Genomic DNA, 20,225 nt, shown 5'->3' on the forward strand with positions numbered 1-20,225 from the left:
TAACTTTCTGATAAAATTTGGGTTTCATCAAAAAGTGGCAGACATTCAAAATGCCAACGAAACCCCAAGTGTTTGTTCAGATCCAAAGCAAATGGAGCTGCGTTAGGAAATCGGGAATTCAGTAGAGGAAACACACATGGAATGAAGGATGTCAGCACACAAGGTGAGCAGAGACAATTGACAAGAAGGAATGTACATGTTCCTACACAGAGCCCAGAATGGAAGAGAGAAGAAAGAAACACAAATCAGTTGCATAACTTTAGAATTGGGGATTTTATTTCAGTTCCTTTCGGCTACCAATCCAATTAACGGTTGCTGTTAATTAGATTGGTAGCCAAAAGAAACATAGAAATAAAATTCTTCCTCCTCTGCAAATTTGACTCTTCCTCCCCAGTTTTGACACTATCCCCGTTGTAAGAGTGTTGCAGGGAAGGTCTCCCCCACAGACAAAATTAAATTAGAGCCCTGCAGTGTTAATTCGTGCTTTGCTACATTTCAAATCCACATGCACTTCTTTGATTAGGATATCTTCCCTAGGAGGCTGGTTCAGCTCTATACAATCACTGCCCTGGCCTCGCTTGTAACATGCTTTTCCATTCAGTCCCAAACCTGTTTCATTCCTCAAGTGGGCTTTTTTAATAACATGCATGTTACAAGAATTCAACCCAACTTTGCTTCATGGAGACAACCTCATGGAATTAGGTACGGACAAGTTCAGAACGGTGTTTAAGAAGAAGAACTGAAGAGATGTTTATCTGCTGTCCACCTTTCTTGCCTATGGGCCATCTCTTCAGCTGTTACATATCACTCTAATGCAATAGCAGACAAGAAGGTTTACATTTCTTAGTGACAGACGGAAATAAAATAATAAAAAAGAAAACGGAAGCAAGAGATATTAACAAGGTCTTATTCAGTCCTTGGTGGGGGAGGAGGAGGAGGGATGATGACTGGGGGTATTTATTTTTGCTGAGTGGTTATGCTGTGGTTTTGTCATCCTGAAGTGAATTTGTCCAGCTTGAAACTGTTGCCAAGAATTTCATGTTTGTTTTCTATGATGTTTTGCACAATACTGCAGTAGACTGCCACTGTGCAAAATAAATCTCCCAAGCATCTGTGCCCCGTACGTTGTTTTTAATTATGGAGAAATGTCTCTTCAGAACCAGGTTTCCAGATGCACGTAGCTGTCAGTGAGAACTGTTGTGCCAGCTTAAACCCCTGGCTACTTCAGACTTCTGGTGGCTGCAGTGCCTCTGATGGAACGAGTGAATTTAAACTTCTGCCTGCTTGCAGTTTTTCCTATAGCTGACCCAGCACCAAGTCTGTGAGGCTGTAGGTGCAGTAAGAATGGAGGACATCGTTTCTAAGGGATCACTTACGGATTACGGTGCCTTTACAGCTGCCACCTAAACTGCACGTTTAATATCTCCGTACAGTCGAAGCAGGCTAGGAAGGTCTTTCTGTTGAGCCATCTTTGCTAACCTAACATGGTCTGCGTCATGCAAGGAGCTCTGCCAGCAGCCAGCTGTGATTCACCTCTTCAGCCTAGCTTAGATTAGCATGTGCAGCCTTGATTTTTAAAGACCAGCCTTTGTTTCAGGGGGTTAGCTGAATTCAACAACTTGCGAATGAGTATGGACCAACATTGTTAAATACACCTTGCCCCAACAGATCCTGGATCTGAGGATGTGGCTACATGAAAAAAGTTAGGAGGGGTGAGGGTCTAGATTTACGGCATGGCAGCTGTTCGCGCAGATACTCGGGGAGGTTGCCTGAGGGGTAACAAGGGCAGTTTGAGAGGAGTAGCTGACATGCTGTAAATCTCACTCTCATTTTTTTGTTCAGCTCCACTTTGAAGTACAAGTGACATTTGAGTAATGATGAGCCCAGTACAGCAGGTGTACTCTCGTGTGTACACATGGTGTGCATCGGGCTACGAAGCCGTGCCCAGATGATTCCTGTTAGGCGGCTGAACTTCGATTTGCAAACCCTCCTCGTGTTTGCACTGGTTATGAACAGAGACCTCAGAAGAACACAATGTATTAAAAAAAAAAATTAAAAAAAAAGTGTATAGGGAGAGCTGTTTCAAATTCATGTCAATTTTCAGCAGCCTGTAGTCAATTGGACCCAAAATACAAATAGATTCCTCTAAATGCTGAAGAGCACAGTCCTTTCATTGGATGCCAAACTGAAAGTGGGATTTTGACAATATGCAGAGCAGCTGCATTTTTATTTTAAGTATCAATTTTTTATGTTTTTTCTTTATATTCTTAATACAATACTTTATATCACTGACATTTACAGAGGAACAATTGAACTTTTGTTTTCATAACTCCGTATGTCTGTATCCATTCAGCATTCGCTTTTTGAGCGGTGGTGTAACTGTTCGTAACTATTTTCCCTTTGTTTCGTATCATTTGGTTTGACATCACTTAGAATAGAAGATATTTTATAATTTATTGTAATAGATTTGCTTACATTGTGCAGTATCTTTACTAATAAGCGCTGTATAAATGTTAGTTAGTTTATGTACAATTGTACAATAATGAATTTTTGGATGAAACTGTTCAATCAGAAAATAGAAGTAGGAAACGCTGTTTAGGTCATGCATTGTGAGTTGCTCCTTGTTGTGTACCTTTTTAGTGTTATTTTTGCTTAAATGTGGGCACTGCTGCTTTATCTGGGGTCAGTGTCTCTGGCTGTTGGAAAGTTTTTCCTTGCTCTTCAATGTAATGTTGCCTATGCTTAATTTCATTCCAGCAGTCATTACTGCATACATCTGAGTCTCAGGCAGTGGGTAATTCCCTCTGGTGTCTGTACGTATATTCATGAAGGTTTTCATGTTTCTTCCTCCTTTCTGCACCCAAATCACTTCGCCAGGCTATATTGTACATGTTTAATCCTCATAAATCCTTCCTCGTAAAATCAGTATCTCCAACCCATATTAATTTTATGTTGCACTTCTCTGAACTCTTTCCAGTAGGTTGATTTCTTTCTGGAAATGTAGCAATTAGAACTGAGTACAGGAAATAACAAATCCTGCCAAATCAGATCTGTGTAGAGAACTACACCCATCACCTTCTATGATACAATTGATTACTGCACATTGTTTTCTCTAAGAATCCCTCACCTGAAGACAACATTTAAAAAAAAAAAAAAAAAGAATTTGCTGTTCAAGTAGTGTTTAATCACCACTAATTATATGTCTCGTCTTACTTATTAATGGCCCTACTTTCTCCTAAGTCTTGATTTAATATAAGTACTTGTAGATCTTACCCCTTGTCATTAAAGTCAGCAATCCCATATTTTGTGTTGTCTCTCCCTCTTTTTTTTTTTTTTCTGAAAGCATTGTTTTTTCACATTGCACACAGTTTCTTATTTTTCCTTGGGGAGCCTATAGAAGCCTGAATCACTATGATTTTATTATTCACTGTTTCACGTGTTTGGACAAGAATTTCAGCTTGCCCACGCAGTCTTGTAGTTCCAATGCTTGTATCCTCTCTGCTGAAGCTGTCTGAAGCATGAATACTGTTTATAATCCTACTGCTAGTTTTAGCTTTATTTTGGCTCTCGAGCTTGACTACTTTACAGAACTTCACCTTAACAGTACTAAGCAAAATCAGTCTTAGTTATGTAAATTGGGAATAGCACTCATAAATTATTCCTGAAATGCTTTGTAAGAGTCCTTTTTTGGATTGAGAAGTGGATGCATGCCTGAAGTGATTTGCCTAATGTCAAAGAGCAAACGAGGTTTAGTGTAAAATTGGCTAGCTTGAATCACATTACTCTACTCACTGAGCTCCTTTATCTTGTTTATACAATAAAACACAACACCTTAAGAGAAAATCTTTGTTAGGAAAATATTTCTTTCACCTTTGAATGATATGATCCAAGAAATCACTGAGGATCCAATTGTCACCTGAATGCCAGCTGATCTGGGGGGGAGGTTTTTTCCTCATGGAAAAAAAAAGTTAATTATAAAGTAGTTTTATTTGGTGCTTGTTCTACTATAAATCCTGTGATGTAGTAAAACTATTGCTTGACATATTAATTTATCCTGCAAGGCTCTTGGTTTAATTGTCCGAGCTTGGTTTGTTCTGTAGGTTGGAATTGTGGGAAGAACGGGAGCTGGGAAGAGCTCTCTTATAGCAGCCCTCTTTCGGTTGGCTGAACCTGAAGGAAGAATCTGGATTGATAAGTACTTGACATCAGAGCTAGGCCTCCATGACTTAAGGAAGAAAATTTCAATTATACCTCAGGTAAGAAACTGACTTTGCTATAAACGTTTTTCCTATAGCCCTGTAGTATTTAAAACTCTTTGCCAGGATATGTTCCACATACACCCCCGTATTCAGTAGGCATAGAAACTTCTGCAAGGCATTATTATGAGAGGGTGGCTGGGCATTGGAACAGGCTCCCCAGGGAAATGATCATGGCACCAAGCCTGTCAGAGTTCAAAAAGCGTATGGACGTCACTCGCAGACATATGGTTTGATTTTTAGGTGGTTCTGTGTGGAGCCAGGAGTTGGACTGTGCGTGATCCTTGTGGATCCCTTCCAACTCAGGATATTCCATGATTCTCTGATTCTTGCTAGAACAAGGTCTTGATTATTTTAAGATAAATGGAATCAGCTTTGGGAACTGGAAGATTTTCTTCCTAGTTTTGTACCTTGTCTGTTCCTCTGGAGTAAGTGCAAATGTATGTTAGCAGTATGCTGTCCTCCGTGACTGGGAATGAGCGAAGAAAATCTGGTGGGAATACACCAAGCTTCAGCAATCCTCTGAAAGCATCTCCAAAGTTGATTCTTTGGCAGAAACTGCCTGATGCATTGCTGAAGCTTTCTTTGTAAGGGAGTTTAAGGGGACACATTCATCTCTGTAGTCACCCCTGTACAAAGTCACTGAGGCTAGATCTTGAAAGAGCAAGTTTGCTGATTGGAAGTGAGCTAACAGCCTTTTCAGGGCCGGAGAGGAGGAGAGCAGAGGAAGGGGAGAAAGGTGAGTCATTATGACCTATAAATAAAAACTTGGTGATCTTCAGAAGCTGAATACAGGAAAGGCTGCAATGAAGGGAAAAAAAAATAGGACAATATTGGGAATAACCTCATCTCTGATGTTGGAACAGAAGAATGAATGTTCCAAGAAATCCCATAGACCAGAAGTGTTGTCTTCTATTGTCTGCCTTTCAAATGAGACAATGAACCAGAGAAGGGTTATGTATAACCTCAAAACTTCCTGAAGGCAGAGCCTGTGCAGGTTACCATGTTTCACGAGGGCTCTGATCTCTCCTGTGATCCTCCCTCCCTCTCCAGTGGAGAGCAAAAGAAGAGGGAAGAGCTCATATGTTGGAAATGCAAAGTCATCTTTCTGGCAAATAATTCATCTCGGTTGTTCTAGCAGGTAGATAGAACAGTAGGCTGGAAAGCAGAGGAATTCATTTGCCATGTTTAGCATTAATTCTCTGTATTTTACTACAGGAGCTGTATTTAGAAACCTTTGACCACTTTTGTATCTGAATGTTTGCTAGCCTGTTGGCAGGATGGCATTCAGAGTGTTTATATTACTTTCTTTAATTTGAGAATCTGATAAAAATGGTAATGAACAGTGGTTCTGAGCCTCCCTGCTTACCTGCCTTTTTTTTTCCCCTTTCCCAAGAGCAGGAGTCAGAGAAAGTAGATATGCTATTACTAAAAAATAATAATAAAATAAAAGGCCAACAAACAAAAAAGAACACCACTCCCCCAACAACTGGATTGCTGCCTTATGCAGGCTGCCTTTTTGTTTCTGCATGCTGAGGTATTTGTTTATGCATGGCAGAGGTACCCAGTGGGACTAGTCACCTTTTCATATCTAAAGAGAACTTTATGTGGGCTTAAGTTTTGTGGCTTTTTTTTGTTGTCTTTTTTTTTTTTTCTTTTTACACTTGTGCACAATGTTCTTTTCTCCTGAAAACAGATGATCATCAGTTTATTCAAGGTCTACAGCTTTATCAAAACCCTACCTGTAGCTGTTGCAGGCGATTGGAAGCATTCAGCCCAGTTGAATAAGATAGTGCTGACACAGAAAAGCTGCTGGTCAAGTTCAGTTTCTACACACTGAGTAAAGCAGATGCTCAAAGTTCACTATTTAATTATACGTGGTGGTTTGTTTATTCATACATTAGCTTATCACATGGTTATAAAACTATTTCAAACCAGTAGAATATTGTGATAGGGTTTTCGTCATGGTCCCAAAGGGTTTTAATTGTCTGAAGGGTAGCAGGTAGCATTTCTTTTCCACATAGGAGAGGACTTGTTTTTACTAAAAATATGTGAAACAATGAAGTGGTGGTAGTAGGAAGAGGAGAAAGGTTTGGAATTAGGTTTATACTAGACTAAACTGAGTGATAAGCATTGTCTTTGTAGTGCATTAATAACAGTGATGTCAATAATAGAAATAGTCATGTAACATCAGGCAGTTGTTTTGCAGCAAATATCTCCATAATTATGTGGGAAGTCAAAAAAAAAAAAGCAACAACAAAAAAAGAGAGAGAGATTCATTAAAATTATAACATAAGGCACGCTAAACTAACCCATTCCTAGAGTGATGAGTCAAGACTGATGTTTTCTTATATGTAAGCTTAAATACATACCTGGAGAAATAAAAATGTGCTTAGGCTTCTAATTGCTTGCTTGGATAGAGCTGTGTGAAGGCTGTGTTTGTAAATCTTTCCTATGCAAATGTTGTCTGCCTCCCTGACTGCAAGCATTTTTACAACAATTATTTACAGGTTTGTCTTATTACTTTCCTCTCATAAACCAGGCTATTTTAAATAATAATCTGTGTCAGAAATGATAATTAAAAAATATCCTTATCTACTGTTGCAGTACACGTCTGTTGTTAGGACTTTATAATAGTTATGAACACTTTATAAATTCAGTTGCTTATTTTACCAACCTATAAAAATAGATTGAAAAGGAAAATAAACCTAACAATACCTTCAAAAAACACACCAAGTGGAGTATTAAAATAGTTATTGTTAAACAAATTACTTCCTAAGGTGTTTTTTTTTTTTTGAAGAAAAATGTTCTTTAGCCTGCTAATGTTTTTATTAAATCCTTTTGTTCATTCAACAGGTTTTTAGCGACATGTTTTGCCAACGCAACAGATACTTTCAAATAATTGGTGTGCCATGTCAAGAAACACATATGTTCTTTTATACTGCTTGTGGCATGTTTTGTCTGAGTTAGTCCTGTTATATCACTCAGAATAGTTTTGATGTGAAGACAGTAAGTGAAGGCAGAAATTCTGTTCTGATTTGCTGCTGCCGTTTGGATGGAGCTGGCCATCACTAGGCTTAGGTGGGATGTCAGTCAAGACAGAAGGTAGTCTTGGAGTAAGCTGAAATTACCAAATACAACTTTAAACATTCTTTAGGAGAAAAAAAAAAAAAGGCAAAAGATTTCTCCAATTTAAACTAGACTCTGCTAACATTTTCTCCATTTATCATTAGTACTGGTACAGCTCTTGGTTTGTTGTTGTCTTTGTGTAGTATAAAGAGGAGTTTTGTTTTGTCAGTACACAACTCTTTGGTCTGTCAAATCCCCTTAGTGAGTACTGACCTGATGCTTAGGGAATGCTGGACCAAAAGCCATCTTCCCACTTCTCAAATAGTACATTTTTCAGTGTGCATTGATTTCTGCCAGTTTACTATCTGTTACTGGTCTGAATGAGAACAGTGGCTGCTTCGACCACAAGTAAAGCCACACTGGTACCTGAACTGGGCGACCGTACTGATTTGACTCCCTAGTTTATTTTGAATTAGCCCAGCAGTACTCCAGATCTCGATAAGCTTGGTATAATGCTGAAGCCATATAGATGAACTTACGTGTGAGTGTAAGATACACATTTACACGTGTAGATTTAAACATTGCACGGAAATGGTGAAATCTGTTTCTCTTAGGCTCTGCTGGTAAAATTGAAGGGGTTTTCTGGTATGAAATTAAGAGTTTAAAAAAAAAAAAAAAAAAAAAGAAAATGAAAATGGCACTGTGAGCAATTGAATTCCTCTCTTGTTTTATTTAGTGTAAACATAAATTTTCAAAACTGCCCAAACATAATTTAGGAGTGTGACCCCATTGACAGCAGCAGTTTCTGGTTCTCATTAACAATACCAGGATAGCAGTGATTGCATGTGAGTACATATATATATAGCTTGTGGCATCAAAACAGTGGGATTTAAATGCCCATTTGAGTACCGACATAACTGTGTGCTGTAATCTGCAAATAGACCTGCCCTGTTTGGGAAATCAGCTCCACACAGAGTGGCCAGACACTTGTCTGCCCCCCTCTCTTTTCAGTGTGCCAAATACTCATGCATTTCATAAAAGATGGCTTGTTGCAGGATGTTTGTGTGTTACTGTTGATATAGGTTAGTTCTAATTATTATTAGCTAACCTATTGTGATCTAAAACCTGTGTTTATAACAGAATGCTAATTTTATTGGGTTTTAGGAGCCTGTTTTATTCACTGGAACTATGAGGAAAAACTTAGACCCTTTCAATGAATACACTGACGAGGATCTGTGGAATGCCTTGGAAGAGGTGACTTACTAAATCTGTATTTACAAGCCAAGTAACACCATTATGCTTGTGTGCATTGGGTTTTAGATGTTTTCATGAGGTTTGTTACGGGCATAGCTGTTGATGGAAAAAAGCAGAGCGTTGTGTGAGTGTTTGTGAATGTGTGTGTTTGTGCATGTGTGTGTAGACATGCATATTGTTATATAAGTCTTTTATGAAAAAATTATCCCTTGGGATGATGTTTTGGTTACATTTTGATTCATATCTTAGTTTTAATGAACATTAATAGATTCTTAACAATATGCTTTTTTAGAATTCTAATAACTGACACACTGTAATCCAACTTGGCACTTAGTCATTTTGTGTCAGAATATAAAAGGTAAACCTTGCATAGTTATTGTTGTGTCATCAAACGTACAATAGCTGATTTAAAAGGGAGTTACTCATCCTACAGTATGTTGACATGTCAACAGGTGCAACTGAAGGAGGTTGTGGAAGATCTGCCTAATAAAATGGAGACACAGCTGGCAGAATCTGGGTCTAATTTTAGTGTTGGTCAGAGACAGCTGGTATGTCTTGCCAGAGCGGTTCTAAAAAAAAATCGGATCCTTATCATTGATGAAGCAACAGCAAATGTGGACCCAAGGTAAAAACAAAATGTCATGTTAAGATGAGCTGTTTTTCTTCGGTATGACCACCTGTGCTGTAGAGATGAACTTAAATACTTTGTGTTTCTTGTCGTTTGTATTGCTGTTCTATGTTTTCCACAATCCTATCATAACTGTCTATTCATATTGGGATGGCTCAGCTTCAGGCCCAGAACAGATGATATAAGCTGGATATGTGCCCAGAATATCCCTGATTTCAGTGTGGAATAGGAAGATTAATATTCCAAATGGATCTGTCCTGCAGCCATCAACAAAAACTTCCCTGGAAATGCAGATCAGTAACATCAGAATAGCTATGAAACTAAGCTGAGTTCTGCTGATTACAGGAAGAAATGTCTCTGCAAAAATAATGAATAATAATAATAAAAAAATCTTCCTCTCTCTTCCACCCCCCAAAAAAAAGGCAAAATTAGAAGGGTAACAAGCGGTTGTAGGCAAAACCCATATGGTTGTGAGGTGCTGTCCCTTCAGATGGCTCAGATACCAATGTAGATAAAGTAAGGGGGAAAAGGTAAGCTATTCTAAAGACCACAGCAATTGCAAAACAGATTTGGAGGTGTTTAAAGCTAGAGGAGGAGCTCATTTATCACTCATTATTTTGTCTTGTATAACTCAGACCAGCAGAACTTTCCTGAATTCGTTCTTGTTTGAACTAGAGTGTACTTCTAGAAGAACATCCAACCTCAATAGAAAAAATTTTCAATGACAACCCGTGTTACATTGTTCCAATAGCGAAGTACCCCCACTGTTAATTTTTGAAACATTTGAAACGCTGGTGGAAATATTTTGGAAACAATACTGCAAACGTACTGCATCAATTAGCCTGAGCTGAATATATAGTTCCAACAAACTATGGCTTGAGGGAAAACTCAAAGTCCAAAGAGGACAATAACACAGCAAGTCTCTCAAACAGATGCATTAAGGATTTTGTATGTCATCTGGGCGTGACTCATTTTTATAACATCTTCTTGGGGGAGAAGTGGTGCCACTAGGGTAGCTTTGCAGTTCAGCTCACAGTGTATTTCTGAAACCTTTAGAGCAGTGTTTTCCCTTCCCAGAGGTTCCTTTTTTTTTTCTTTTTTGACTATTAGTATATTTTTGTCTAAGCACTGATAGATTAACTGTGATTAATCATAGCTGTGGAAATTTAATACCATCTTACTCATCCTCCCTATTTTGGCATCTAACGTGTGTGTTCTCAACTTGCACTATCCATTTAATTGATCTTGATTAATGTGCGCTGCAATATATATTATAATAAGGTAAATGTTTGTTTGTATCAACTCTAGGCATAACAATAAAAATAATAACTTGGAACTTCTCCTTTGAATTCAGTTTGCATTACAGTCATTATTACCTTTTCCTTAATGTGTTGCTAAAACTAGAGCAAAGTATTTTTCAGCTGTGCAATCTGATAGGACGTTCATCAGGAAATGCTGATGTGTGTTGCTTAACTGAGCAGTTAGGGAGGCATTTTTGGCATGTAAAGAAAACCTCCTCCTCTTCTGATGCACAACCCCCATACCTGGCACCCTTGTCTCTAGCCTGGCGGCAAGCACACATCATATCAAGCACCTGGGATAGGAAACCATGGGGAGCTGCCGCCGGCTCTGGAGATTATTATTTCTTTTTCTGTTGTTCTGGCTCTTGATCTCTTTACCTCAACCGCTGCTGCAACCGTGTCCCTCCTTCAATTCAACCTGGAAGCAAATGTGAGAAGCCAGGGTTTGAGGGTGGGAGGAGGAGAGGGATGGGTGAGATGCCATGAGGCAGTGGATGTGACATTTCCCTGGGCTGAGGGACTCTTCACCATGGTTCTTCAGCTTGGCTAGGCCATTCTTGTTTGCTGTTGAGTGAAGACGAGCAAATGAATAAAGGGATAGAATTTAGAGTGCATCTTTCTCCCTCCTGTCTACGTCTCCCAGGTCCCATAAGTACCCCCATTACCTCCTCATAGGTGCTGGCTGCCCTGCATGCTGCAGGGGTGTCGGTGCTGTTCACAGGGAGAGGAGGAGCCTGCCATAAAGAAGGTTCTCCTAAGTCAGACTGCTCGCATGTTGTATGCGATGACTGACAGGCATTTAATTTGATGTTATCTTTTTAGTCCTGAAGCCAGAATTCTTATCCCTAAGAACGGAATAATTTTATAGCAGTTAAGTGATTCGGGAAAGTTGTGTGAAAGCTGGAGGAGAAGAGCTGAAAAGTCTTTCTGCAGTCACTTTGGTGATATATTGAAACAAAATCCCTAGTAACTGAGGCTTGGCTTTTTCTTTCTTTTCTTCATTTTTTGATTTTTTCTTTCTTTAATACTAAGTCCAGTGCTCTCTGAGTACAGTAGTATTTATTAACTTGTATTTTTACTACTTGCAGAGGACACAATCTTTTAGGGCCAGACCACCATCACGTTTTTACACTGGTTGTTTATTGACTGTGGTTAAAAGCACTCGCTGCACATGGTTCAGTTCATTAGTCGGTTTAACCTTGTAAGGTTTAACTTTCTGTTGCATCTAATTGGTATCTGTACTCGTTTCTCTTTCGGAGCAGTTATCATCAAGTGTTGCTTTCTCCGAGGCCGCTCAGGAATAGCACAGTGAGAGATATGCTTCCAGGACAATCCCAGGAGGACACTAAGCTGGAGATAACGACTTACCTAGTGTTTCTTTCAAGCAGCTCAGTTGCTTCACACTCAGACTGTGTTTATTCTTGCTCTTCAGCCAGTTTTCTTCTTACACAGTCAACTAATTCAGGATATACCAGATCTTGGGTTGCTGTGAAACCTGCTCTTAGATCCCCAATCCGTGGTGTCAGCGGGACAGCCGTGCCACCATTTTGTGCTTTCTTACTGTGTTGTTCTTTGTAATGGGGAGTATCATGGTTCCCATTTTCATATTATCAGATTCGGGTTGAGCTTTTGTCATCCAGCAGCCCTGGTTTGGTATTCAGGTTGTATCTTTGGTTTATAATGTGCTTGAAATTTTGATCCACTGAAGTGGATGATGGAATCCCTTGGCACTTGCTTGGCTGCTTTATCAGTGTGGGTTGGCAGCCCAAAGGTGCGTACAATCTGTGGCCCTCAAAAAAGGACAGAAATTCTGCTTCCTTTGGCACTTTTCTGGAGGGTGGACAGTTCTAACTGGCATATAATATAGTCTCTGCACCCGTCAGTGCTTAATTCTACAAGCAGTCCCATTTCATAGTTAGTCTGAGATTTTCTTGCCTTTCCTACCTTCTCTCCGAGGTTCTCTGGAGGTTACCGACAGTGCTTCTGCCTAAAAACTATACTTTAAGATCTACCACTAACCTTAGAGAGGGTCTGGTCTGGGTCTGCCAGTGGAGAGACCTACGTGAGATTTCATACTGTGGTATTTGAGGATTGAGCTGTATTGTCTTCCTGTGATTATAGTCTCATTTGAGAACATTTGTCGCATCCACAATACGACCAGAGGGATAAGTTTATGTTCAAGAAATATTTGTTTAAGACAATAGGTTGATAGTATCTATAAAAGAATGAGAAATGTTTTCTATTGTAAATGCAGGGAGGGATGGTGCTGTAAGGAATGCATGTGTTAAAGGCAGGTATAATAAATGAATACAGGGAACAGAGATGTTCAAGGATTATGCATTCTCCTGAGATAACAGTGGGGATAACCTGAGAGTTGAAAATTGTTTTGAGCTCTTTTTAAAGTTATTTTCAAAATTCCTGAGCAAGCTACAATTCTCTGTGCTCCTCAGTAGCTCTGCAGGAAACCTCACCTTGAGCTTGACTATAGGGAAAGAAAAAGGTTTTCTTTACATTATTCCAGGTCGTATTGAAGCTTTTGTTTCCATTTTTCTATTCAGTGTAGACTATCTCTAACCATTGCAGAGAATGCATCCTGCTGTCTCTATAAGCCTCTTCCCTACTGAGTGTTATCATGTGTGGCCCTGATTTGCTCAGTCGAAATAAAGAGTAGCCAGGTCATTGAGGTAGCGCTGAGAAGACAGCAAAAAATATATGTGTGCGTTAACAATGGGGTGAAAGCACCGGTATTGCTGTGATCTGAACCATGCACACGCTAGGGGAGTGTTAAGGATGCACAGCTTCCTTCCCTTAAGGACACTGTTAACACATGGGGCCAAAGAAACCTGTCGTGACTTCTCCTCCTGTCCCTTTCCCTGATGGCACAGCGGCCTTGGTTCAAAAGCAGAAGTTGTGAAACGTTCTCTGGTTGCAGAATCACACGGGATGGTTGAGGCTGGAAGGCACCTCTGGAGGCCATCTGGTCCAACCCCAGCTCAAGCAGGGCCACCCAGAGCAGGTTGCCCAGGACCGTGTCCTGGTGGCTTTTGAAGATCTCCAAGCAGAGAGGTTCTCCTGCCTCTCTGGGTGACCTGCTCAGTGCTCAGTCACCTGCACAGTTGAACAAATAAGTGTTTCCTGATCTGATGGAGCCTCCTGTGCTACAGTTTGTGCCCATTGCCTCTTGTCCTGTCAGAGGGCATCCTGAAAAGAGCCTGGCGCCATCTTCTTTGCACGCTCCCTTCAGGTAGACACAGATATTGATAAGATCCTGCCCTGAGCCTTCTCTTCTCCAGGCTAAACAGTCCCGTCTCTCTCAGCCATGGGAGAGATGCTCCAGTCCTTCAATCATCTTTGTGCTCCTTTGTTGGCCTGTTAGCAGCATGTCCATGTCTCTCTTGTGCGGGGGAACACAGAACTTGACTCAGTACTGCAGGTGAGGCCTCCCCAGCACTGAGCAGAGGAGAGAGAAAGATTTTCCTAAGACTTTCCTGTCTCTTCTCTTAGGAAACAGGAGCATAAAGACCAGGCTATCTCAGACAGAGGCCAAGAGCCTGGTCCTGTCATTTCCTTAGTGTTCTTACTAGTAAGCTGTTAGCAGGAGATAGAGAAGATGGGCAAAGGAGCCTGCTAGCTTCCAAACCTGTCTGGTGGCCCACGCTGCACTAGGAATTTAGGCAAAGACTGAATGAATTCCTGTCTAAAGAATCATCTCCAGCTCATGACAGAATTAAAATGTTTCTATCCCCAGTAAGCTTTCACGGGAGCTCTTACTTAACTGTCTTCTCTCTGATGATTTATCCTGTCATCTACAGTGATCTGTCTTTTCCTCTGTCATGCCGATTGCTTAAGCAGTTTGTAACAGAAGTTCTGATCCGTCCTCAGAAGCACAAAGTTGTGCTTTCTGCTGTGGGAACTTAGAGGTTACTCCATTTCTCCAAGTCATCCTGTTCTTCCAAAGTTACATTTGCCCCTTTTTGTTGTTAGTGCCTCCTGACATAGTGGCAAGAGAACAATTCCTTTTGCTTAACTAACGAGGCAATGTCAAATATTTGTCATGTCCAGACAGATTCACTGTAGAGTACTATTTCTATCTAAAAAGTCATAATTTGTCACAGGAAGACACGCTTTGCTTGCATCTTTGTTCTATTGTATTTGATTTTCTGGTGGCTTTGAGCAGTTTGAGGCTTTGCAAGCAGCTGGTTGAAGCTAACGTGGCTCCCCGAACATACATGTATCAGTTCATGCTAATATATCTCCTTTGTCTTGTTTTAATTCTACGTACAACATTTATTATTCTCTGGTCATTATATAAAAGTACAGTATATTGTTTCAGCAGGAATCTTGGAAATGAGACTCGTGCCTTCATACACCTCAATTCTAAGCCACAGCTTCCCTGGTCCCATTAACCCCAGTATATTTTGAGCTGTTTGTGTCTTCCTTTCATCTTGGAAAAAGAATTTTAACTTCTCTATCTGCATTCCCACACTGCCTTTTCCCTTGCTGTTGCCACTCATCGTTTTATTGACGGCTGGTGCACAATATTTGCATAGTCACCTGGCATGTCTTTGTGCCCAGGTTGGGAACTAAGGCTTCCTCTGCACTGTGGGCTGTCAGGTGCCTGTAGAGGGCATTCATCACCTGATGGCTGCCTAATTCAGGTGCTCTAATTCACCTTCCAGCCATTCTTTTCCTCTTTTCATTGATTCTAAAGTAGACTAAGTAGATTTTCAAATTTAAGCCTTACTGTAGTGCTTTAAGTTAGGTGGCGTCAATGCTTCTCCTGTATGTTTAGCTTCTTGAACAATCTCCAGTCTTATCATTACTGGTCATTTGCCTTAATACTTGTTTATACAACTAAGGAAAGACACTAAAATATTCTTATCTTTCAGTACAATTATATTTCCTTGTCAGCGTTCTCAGCTTAACTTGTGACATTTTCACATTAACGCTGTGCTTCAGTGTCTGTGCTCTAGCTTAATTTTCATTCTTTACAAGCCTGATGTTTCCACCTGATACCCTTCCTTAGGTGGCTAATTCGTATAGTAGGGTAAGACTATATGAAACTTGAAAGCTTTTATCCCTTTCCTTGGGTTCTGTGGCAGTTATTACTTTGCATTTATGGAGTGTGCCATTCTGTATTCAAATTCTTGAGCTACTCCAGTTCTAGTTTCATGTACCAACCAGCTCTGCAATTTAATCCCCTTTTGCAGTTGAAATCAAGACCCTTGGTTATGGGCTGTCTCGTGTTCAATTCGTTTGCCATGAAGGATATTTACTTCCTCCATCTTTTCTTCATTGCTTGCACAATCTAAACCTTAAAAGAAAATGACGGTTGAATTTTGGTGCAGAAATCTGTAGGAACATCTAACCCTGCTAATAGGAATGCTCCATCTGTAATCAAAGCCCAGGAATTTAGTCTCTTGAAGTGAAACCTATTGCTCTGCTCCCAAGAAGAAGTTATTTCCTCCTTAACCATTAGTGGATAGATTTTGGAGTCATGCTTCATGATAAGCCTCCAAGTCATGTAATGTAACAAGGGGAAGAAGCACTACCATGACTTCATGAGAACATTTCCTGATATGCAGTTATGTTTGATGAAGTCATAAAACTTGTCATTCAGTTATCCATGCAAGCATCTTATGTTTGTCTGCATTACTCTTTCTGTGTTTCAGAACAGATGAGTTCATTCAAAAGACGATCCGTGAAAAGTTTGCTCAGTGCACGGTGCTGACCATTGCACACCGCTTGAACACCATTATCGACAGCGACCGGATTATGGTAAGAGTTAACTGCTTAAATGCATCTTTTTTCTTTTACTGAAAAGGAGTAATTGTATTTACTCAGCTAACTCTTGATCCAGAAATGGGCAGAAGTTTGTTGTGTTTTAGACTTATCCTACTTATCCTACTTACTGTGATTGGCAAATCATAAAACTGTAGAAGTAATGACCTGAAAGGACTGCTTACATTTTCTGGCTCTGTGGTTTCCAACCTGCGAGGCGTAAACACATTGTAGGTAAGGTGCACCAGCAGACTTGAGCAAATAAGCTCTGCCAGTAGTAGTGAAGACACACCCAAGTGGCTCTGGACGGAGTCAGCTGGATTCAGTCAGGTTTATTAATTCAGTCTCGGTGGGCTGAGGGAGGCAGTGACAATAGTTAGTGGTGTGGGATGTGTGAGAAGGAAGTGGTAGAGGTTCTGGGGCAGGAGACGTGGTGGTAAGGAGGCAGCAGCTGCCCTGGGGGAAGGGTGGTGGTGGAAGAAGTGGAACTAGACTGGTGAGGTAATGAACATGGCCAGCTTTCTAAAGCAAGGTTCAAACAGAAAAGATGAAGCAGTACCAATCCAGCAGCCTCTGCCATCTTTGTTCCCAACAGAGCAGTGATACACTGTGCCACTGTGAAATACTCTCTCTGCCATCATGCCTGCCCTATAATGTATCGTGCACACATAGAAAATAAAAAAATCCTTGCTAATTATTTTCATAGGCTCTCAGGAATCAGGCAGGTTTGTGTCCTTGAAATGTTGTGCGGTCTGCATTTTTGCAATTTTCTGCGGTAGGACCAGGAGCCCATTGGAAATGTTCTCCTCAGTCAGTTAATGAAGTGACTGACATAGTGGGCAAAGCATGTTCATGAGTGCAACTCAAATTTAGTTGTGCTTCAAGCAGACATTACCCTTATCCTCTCAATGCTAACCCTAAAATATTTATGAAGCTTTTGTTATGTTAAAATGCAGCTTGTTAATTCTTTCAGTGCCGTGTTTTTTTTGTCGTTGTTGTTGTTTTTCTTAATTGGATGCCCAAAACATCTTAAAATCTGTGATTGAGGTACAATGGTTGCCCAAAGTATGCAAAATGAAACAATTGGATCTACTGAGGTGAGTGGTGTTCTGAAGAATAGAATAGAGCAGATTGTGAACCGAGTGATCGTAGTTTACGTACAAAGAGAGAAACCAGCAGAACTGCCATAATAAGTTGTATAATTGCAAGCATTTAAGGTATAATAAATAAATATTTTCTTCACTGGTGAATACCTCCCCACAAGTCTAATGGGTATGTTGGTGTTCTCTACAACTAAAGTGAACAAAAGACTTGTGAGGAAACAACTGTGACCTAATTAATGGCTGTGTGTGTTTGTTAGCTGTCCAAAGGGATTTCTGTGGGTTTTGGTTCATTAACTACAATTAACATGTTATGAACAGAGTACTCTTTCCATGAAGATGTTTTCTTAGTATTACCTTTAAAATCATGCAGTTCAGATGAAAACTGGATGTTCTTGTGTACTGTTTTTGCTAAAATCATTTGAATAAGACATGAAATTTGGAAATCACTCTTCTCAAACTGTTCAGTATTATTGCCAATGGTGTAACTACTCTGTGCTACTTCTAGAGACAGTGTCTTATTTTTGACCTTATGTTTTTTTTCAGTTTAGCCACTATTAAGACTCCTACTTTCTTAAAAGTCCATTTCTGTTCATACATTGTCTAATACAGTCTTTATGGAATGGCTTTGATCTCTTTAAAGTCCATTAAAGAAGAGATTTCATGAAAGTATACCTTAAGAGTCCACAGTCATTAGTAACTTAAATATTTTTCATCTTTTTATATTGCTTTATTTTGATCTTCTTACAGATTTCTGTAATGTTAGGGTGAAGGGAGAGTGAGAAGCATTAGGCAGAAAAAAGAAGGAAACTGGCATGTTGACCCATTAACAAGCTGGTTTTCTCAGCATCCTTATTCAGAGTTATTGATTCTGCTTCCAAACAAATCAGAAATATTACAGCGTGCTTAGAATGATCAGAATTGTGGCAGGTGTGCTTTTGTTACACTTTTTAATTACTTGGTTTACTCAGGCATGTAACTCCTAGTGGAAATAAACAGAATTTTGGAAGAGTAAGAAATGTGTGTGTTAAAAATACAAAGAACAAGAATATTCCTCTAGAGAACAAACAATTAATGAGTGCTATTAACAATAAAAACAGCATTCATGGAAAAATAATCATTTACTTAAATATCAGGAAAATTCAGAAGACTCGGCTAAAAAAGCTGCGTATTTTAAAATTTGGTCTCTCGAAATTACAATGTGTTTTAGTAATTCACGAAATTAACTTTGTGCAGTAAAAATGCACAAACTGCAGTGCATTGTTCTTCCACTATCATGTATTATTATTAAAACTTTTGCGTTTGTTTCTTCTTCAACTGAGACTTCTAGATGAAATAATGCCTTCATTTGTGAGCCATCCCAAATCTCTGATATTGGCTGTCCTGGTAAGTTGGATAGAAAATGAGTGAAGAACAACAAAAATGGAACCTCACAGTTTGAATATTAATTATTAATATTAATATTGTCTTTTGACAAACAATGAATGAACTTATTTGTCATATAAATTTGGAGCAGACCTATTCAGCTTTCTTGACTTGGTCACAAGTCCAAGCCCATTCCTGAACAAATATACGTAACCTGGGCACAAACTAGGATTTCCCTCCCTGCCCACTGAATCAGTAAGATTTGGAATGGACCACAGGAGGTCTCTAGTACAATTTCAGATCAGGTTGCTCAGGGCTTTATCCAGTTGGGTCTTGAAAACCTCAAAAGGTGGAGATTCCACAGGCTGTCTGGGCAATCTGCCCCAATGCTTGATTATCTGCCATGAAATCTTTTCTTCCTTATATCCAGTTGAACCCTCCCCTCAGTTTATGGCAAATGTTTCTTGTTTCCCCACTGTACATCTCACTAAAGAGCCTGGCTCTTTCTTCTGAGTGGCTTTGTTGTAGGTATGGGAAGATTTCTGTTCACTCCCCTGTTCTCAGGGATGAACAAACTGTCTCTGTCAGCCTCTTCTTACAGGGCAAGTGCTCCAGTGCCCTGGTGACCACCCTGGTGACCCTGTTTCAAACTCACACGAATTTGTCTTCATCTTTCTTGTTTTAGGGGAAAGAGGGTGTGAATACGCTGTTGATACCCGTGGCATACCGGTTGACTTTTGTTCAGCCTACATCTCTCAGGACCCCAGCTCCTTTTCATCGGAGCTCTTGCCCAGGCACTTACTGGTATTGCTAAGAGGGGGTTAGTCCATTCCAGATTCAGGTCTTTGAATGTCCTTTTCAGGACATTCATCTGACCTGTTTCAGTGTCCTGAAGTTCCTGGTGACCTATTCTTTTAGCCTGTCTACATCTGGATCCCCTTGGTTGTCATCCCTGCTTTAAGCATATTGACTGCAGTCCTCAGTTTGACATTGTCCACATGCTTTTGATGTGATTTGATCTAATTGCTGGTTAAAGTAGAACTTTCCAAAAAGAAAACGTTCATCGTTAGGGTTAATTTAAACCTTAAAACAAAAAACAAAAAAAAAAAAAGAGAGAGAACAGAAAATAATTTTTCGAAAGTCATGAGAAAATGTCAAGTTGGATGAGTATGGAAATAGGAACTGAACGTGAACTGTTGCATGTCTGCTCACACCCATTGTAATAACCGGTTCTATTTTAGAAGAGAAGAAAGCCTACTGGAATAGGAAAAAAAAGGAAGAACAGAATACGTTTTATACAACTGTAGACAAATCTGGCCTCGGGAGTTGTTTTAATTCTCGTTTGTTCCATTCCCAAAACCATACCTCTGGTTTCATAATCCAGGTCACGCCTTAAGAGTATTTCCATTATATCTGTCTCAGTGATAAATACATTTTATCAGAACTTCAAACGCATAAAATCATTGAGGGA

At 39.8% G+C, this 20,225-nt stretch overlaps 1 protein-coding gene across 1 annotated transcript in view; it reads left to right on the forward strand.

The window, feature by feature from the left end:
- Positions 1 to 20,225, forward strand: part of ABCC4 (ATP binding cassette subfamily C member 4 (PEL blood group)) — a 148,121-nt gene that overhangs the window by 107,415 nt on the left and 20,481 nt on the right. The window contains exons 26-29 of the mRNA XM_027443227.3: positions 4,101 to 4,256; positions 8,490 to 8,579; positions 9,032 to 9,204; positions 16,181 to 16,286. Coding sequence (XP_027299028.2) covers positions 4,101 to 4,256; positions 8,490 to 8,579; positions 9,032 to 9,204; positions 16,181 to 16,286 — 525 coding nt within the window. The remainder of the gene's footprint in view (positions 1 to 4,100; positions 4,257 to 8,489; positions 8,580 to 9,031; positions 9,205 to 16,180; positions 16,287 to 20,225) is intronic.

The sequence above is a fragment of the Anas platyrhynchos genome, chromosome 1, assembly GCF_047663525.1.
Source record: "Anas platyrhynchos isolate ZD024472 breed Pekin duck chromosome 1, IASCAAS_PekinDuck_T2T, whole genome shotgun sequence".
Lineage (NCBI taxonomy): Eukaryota > Metazoa > Chordata > Aves > Anseriformes > Anatidae > Anas > Anas platyrhynchos.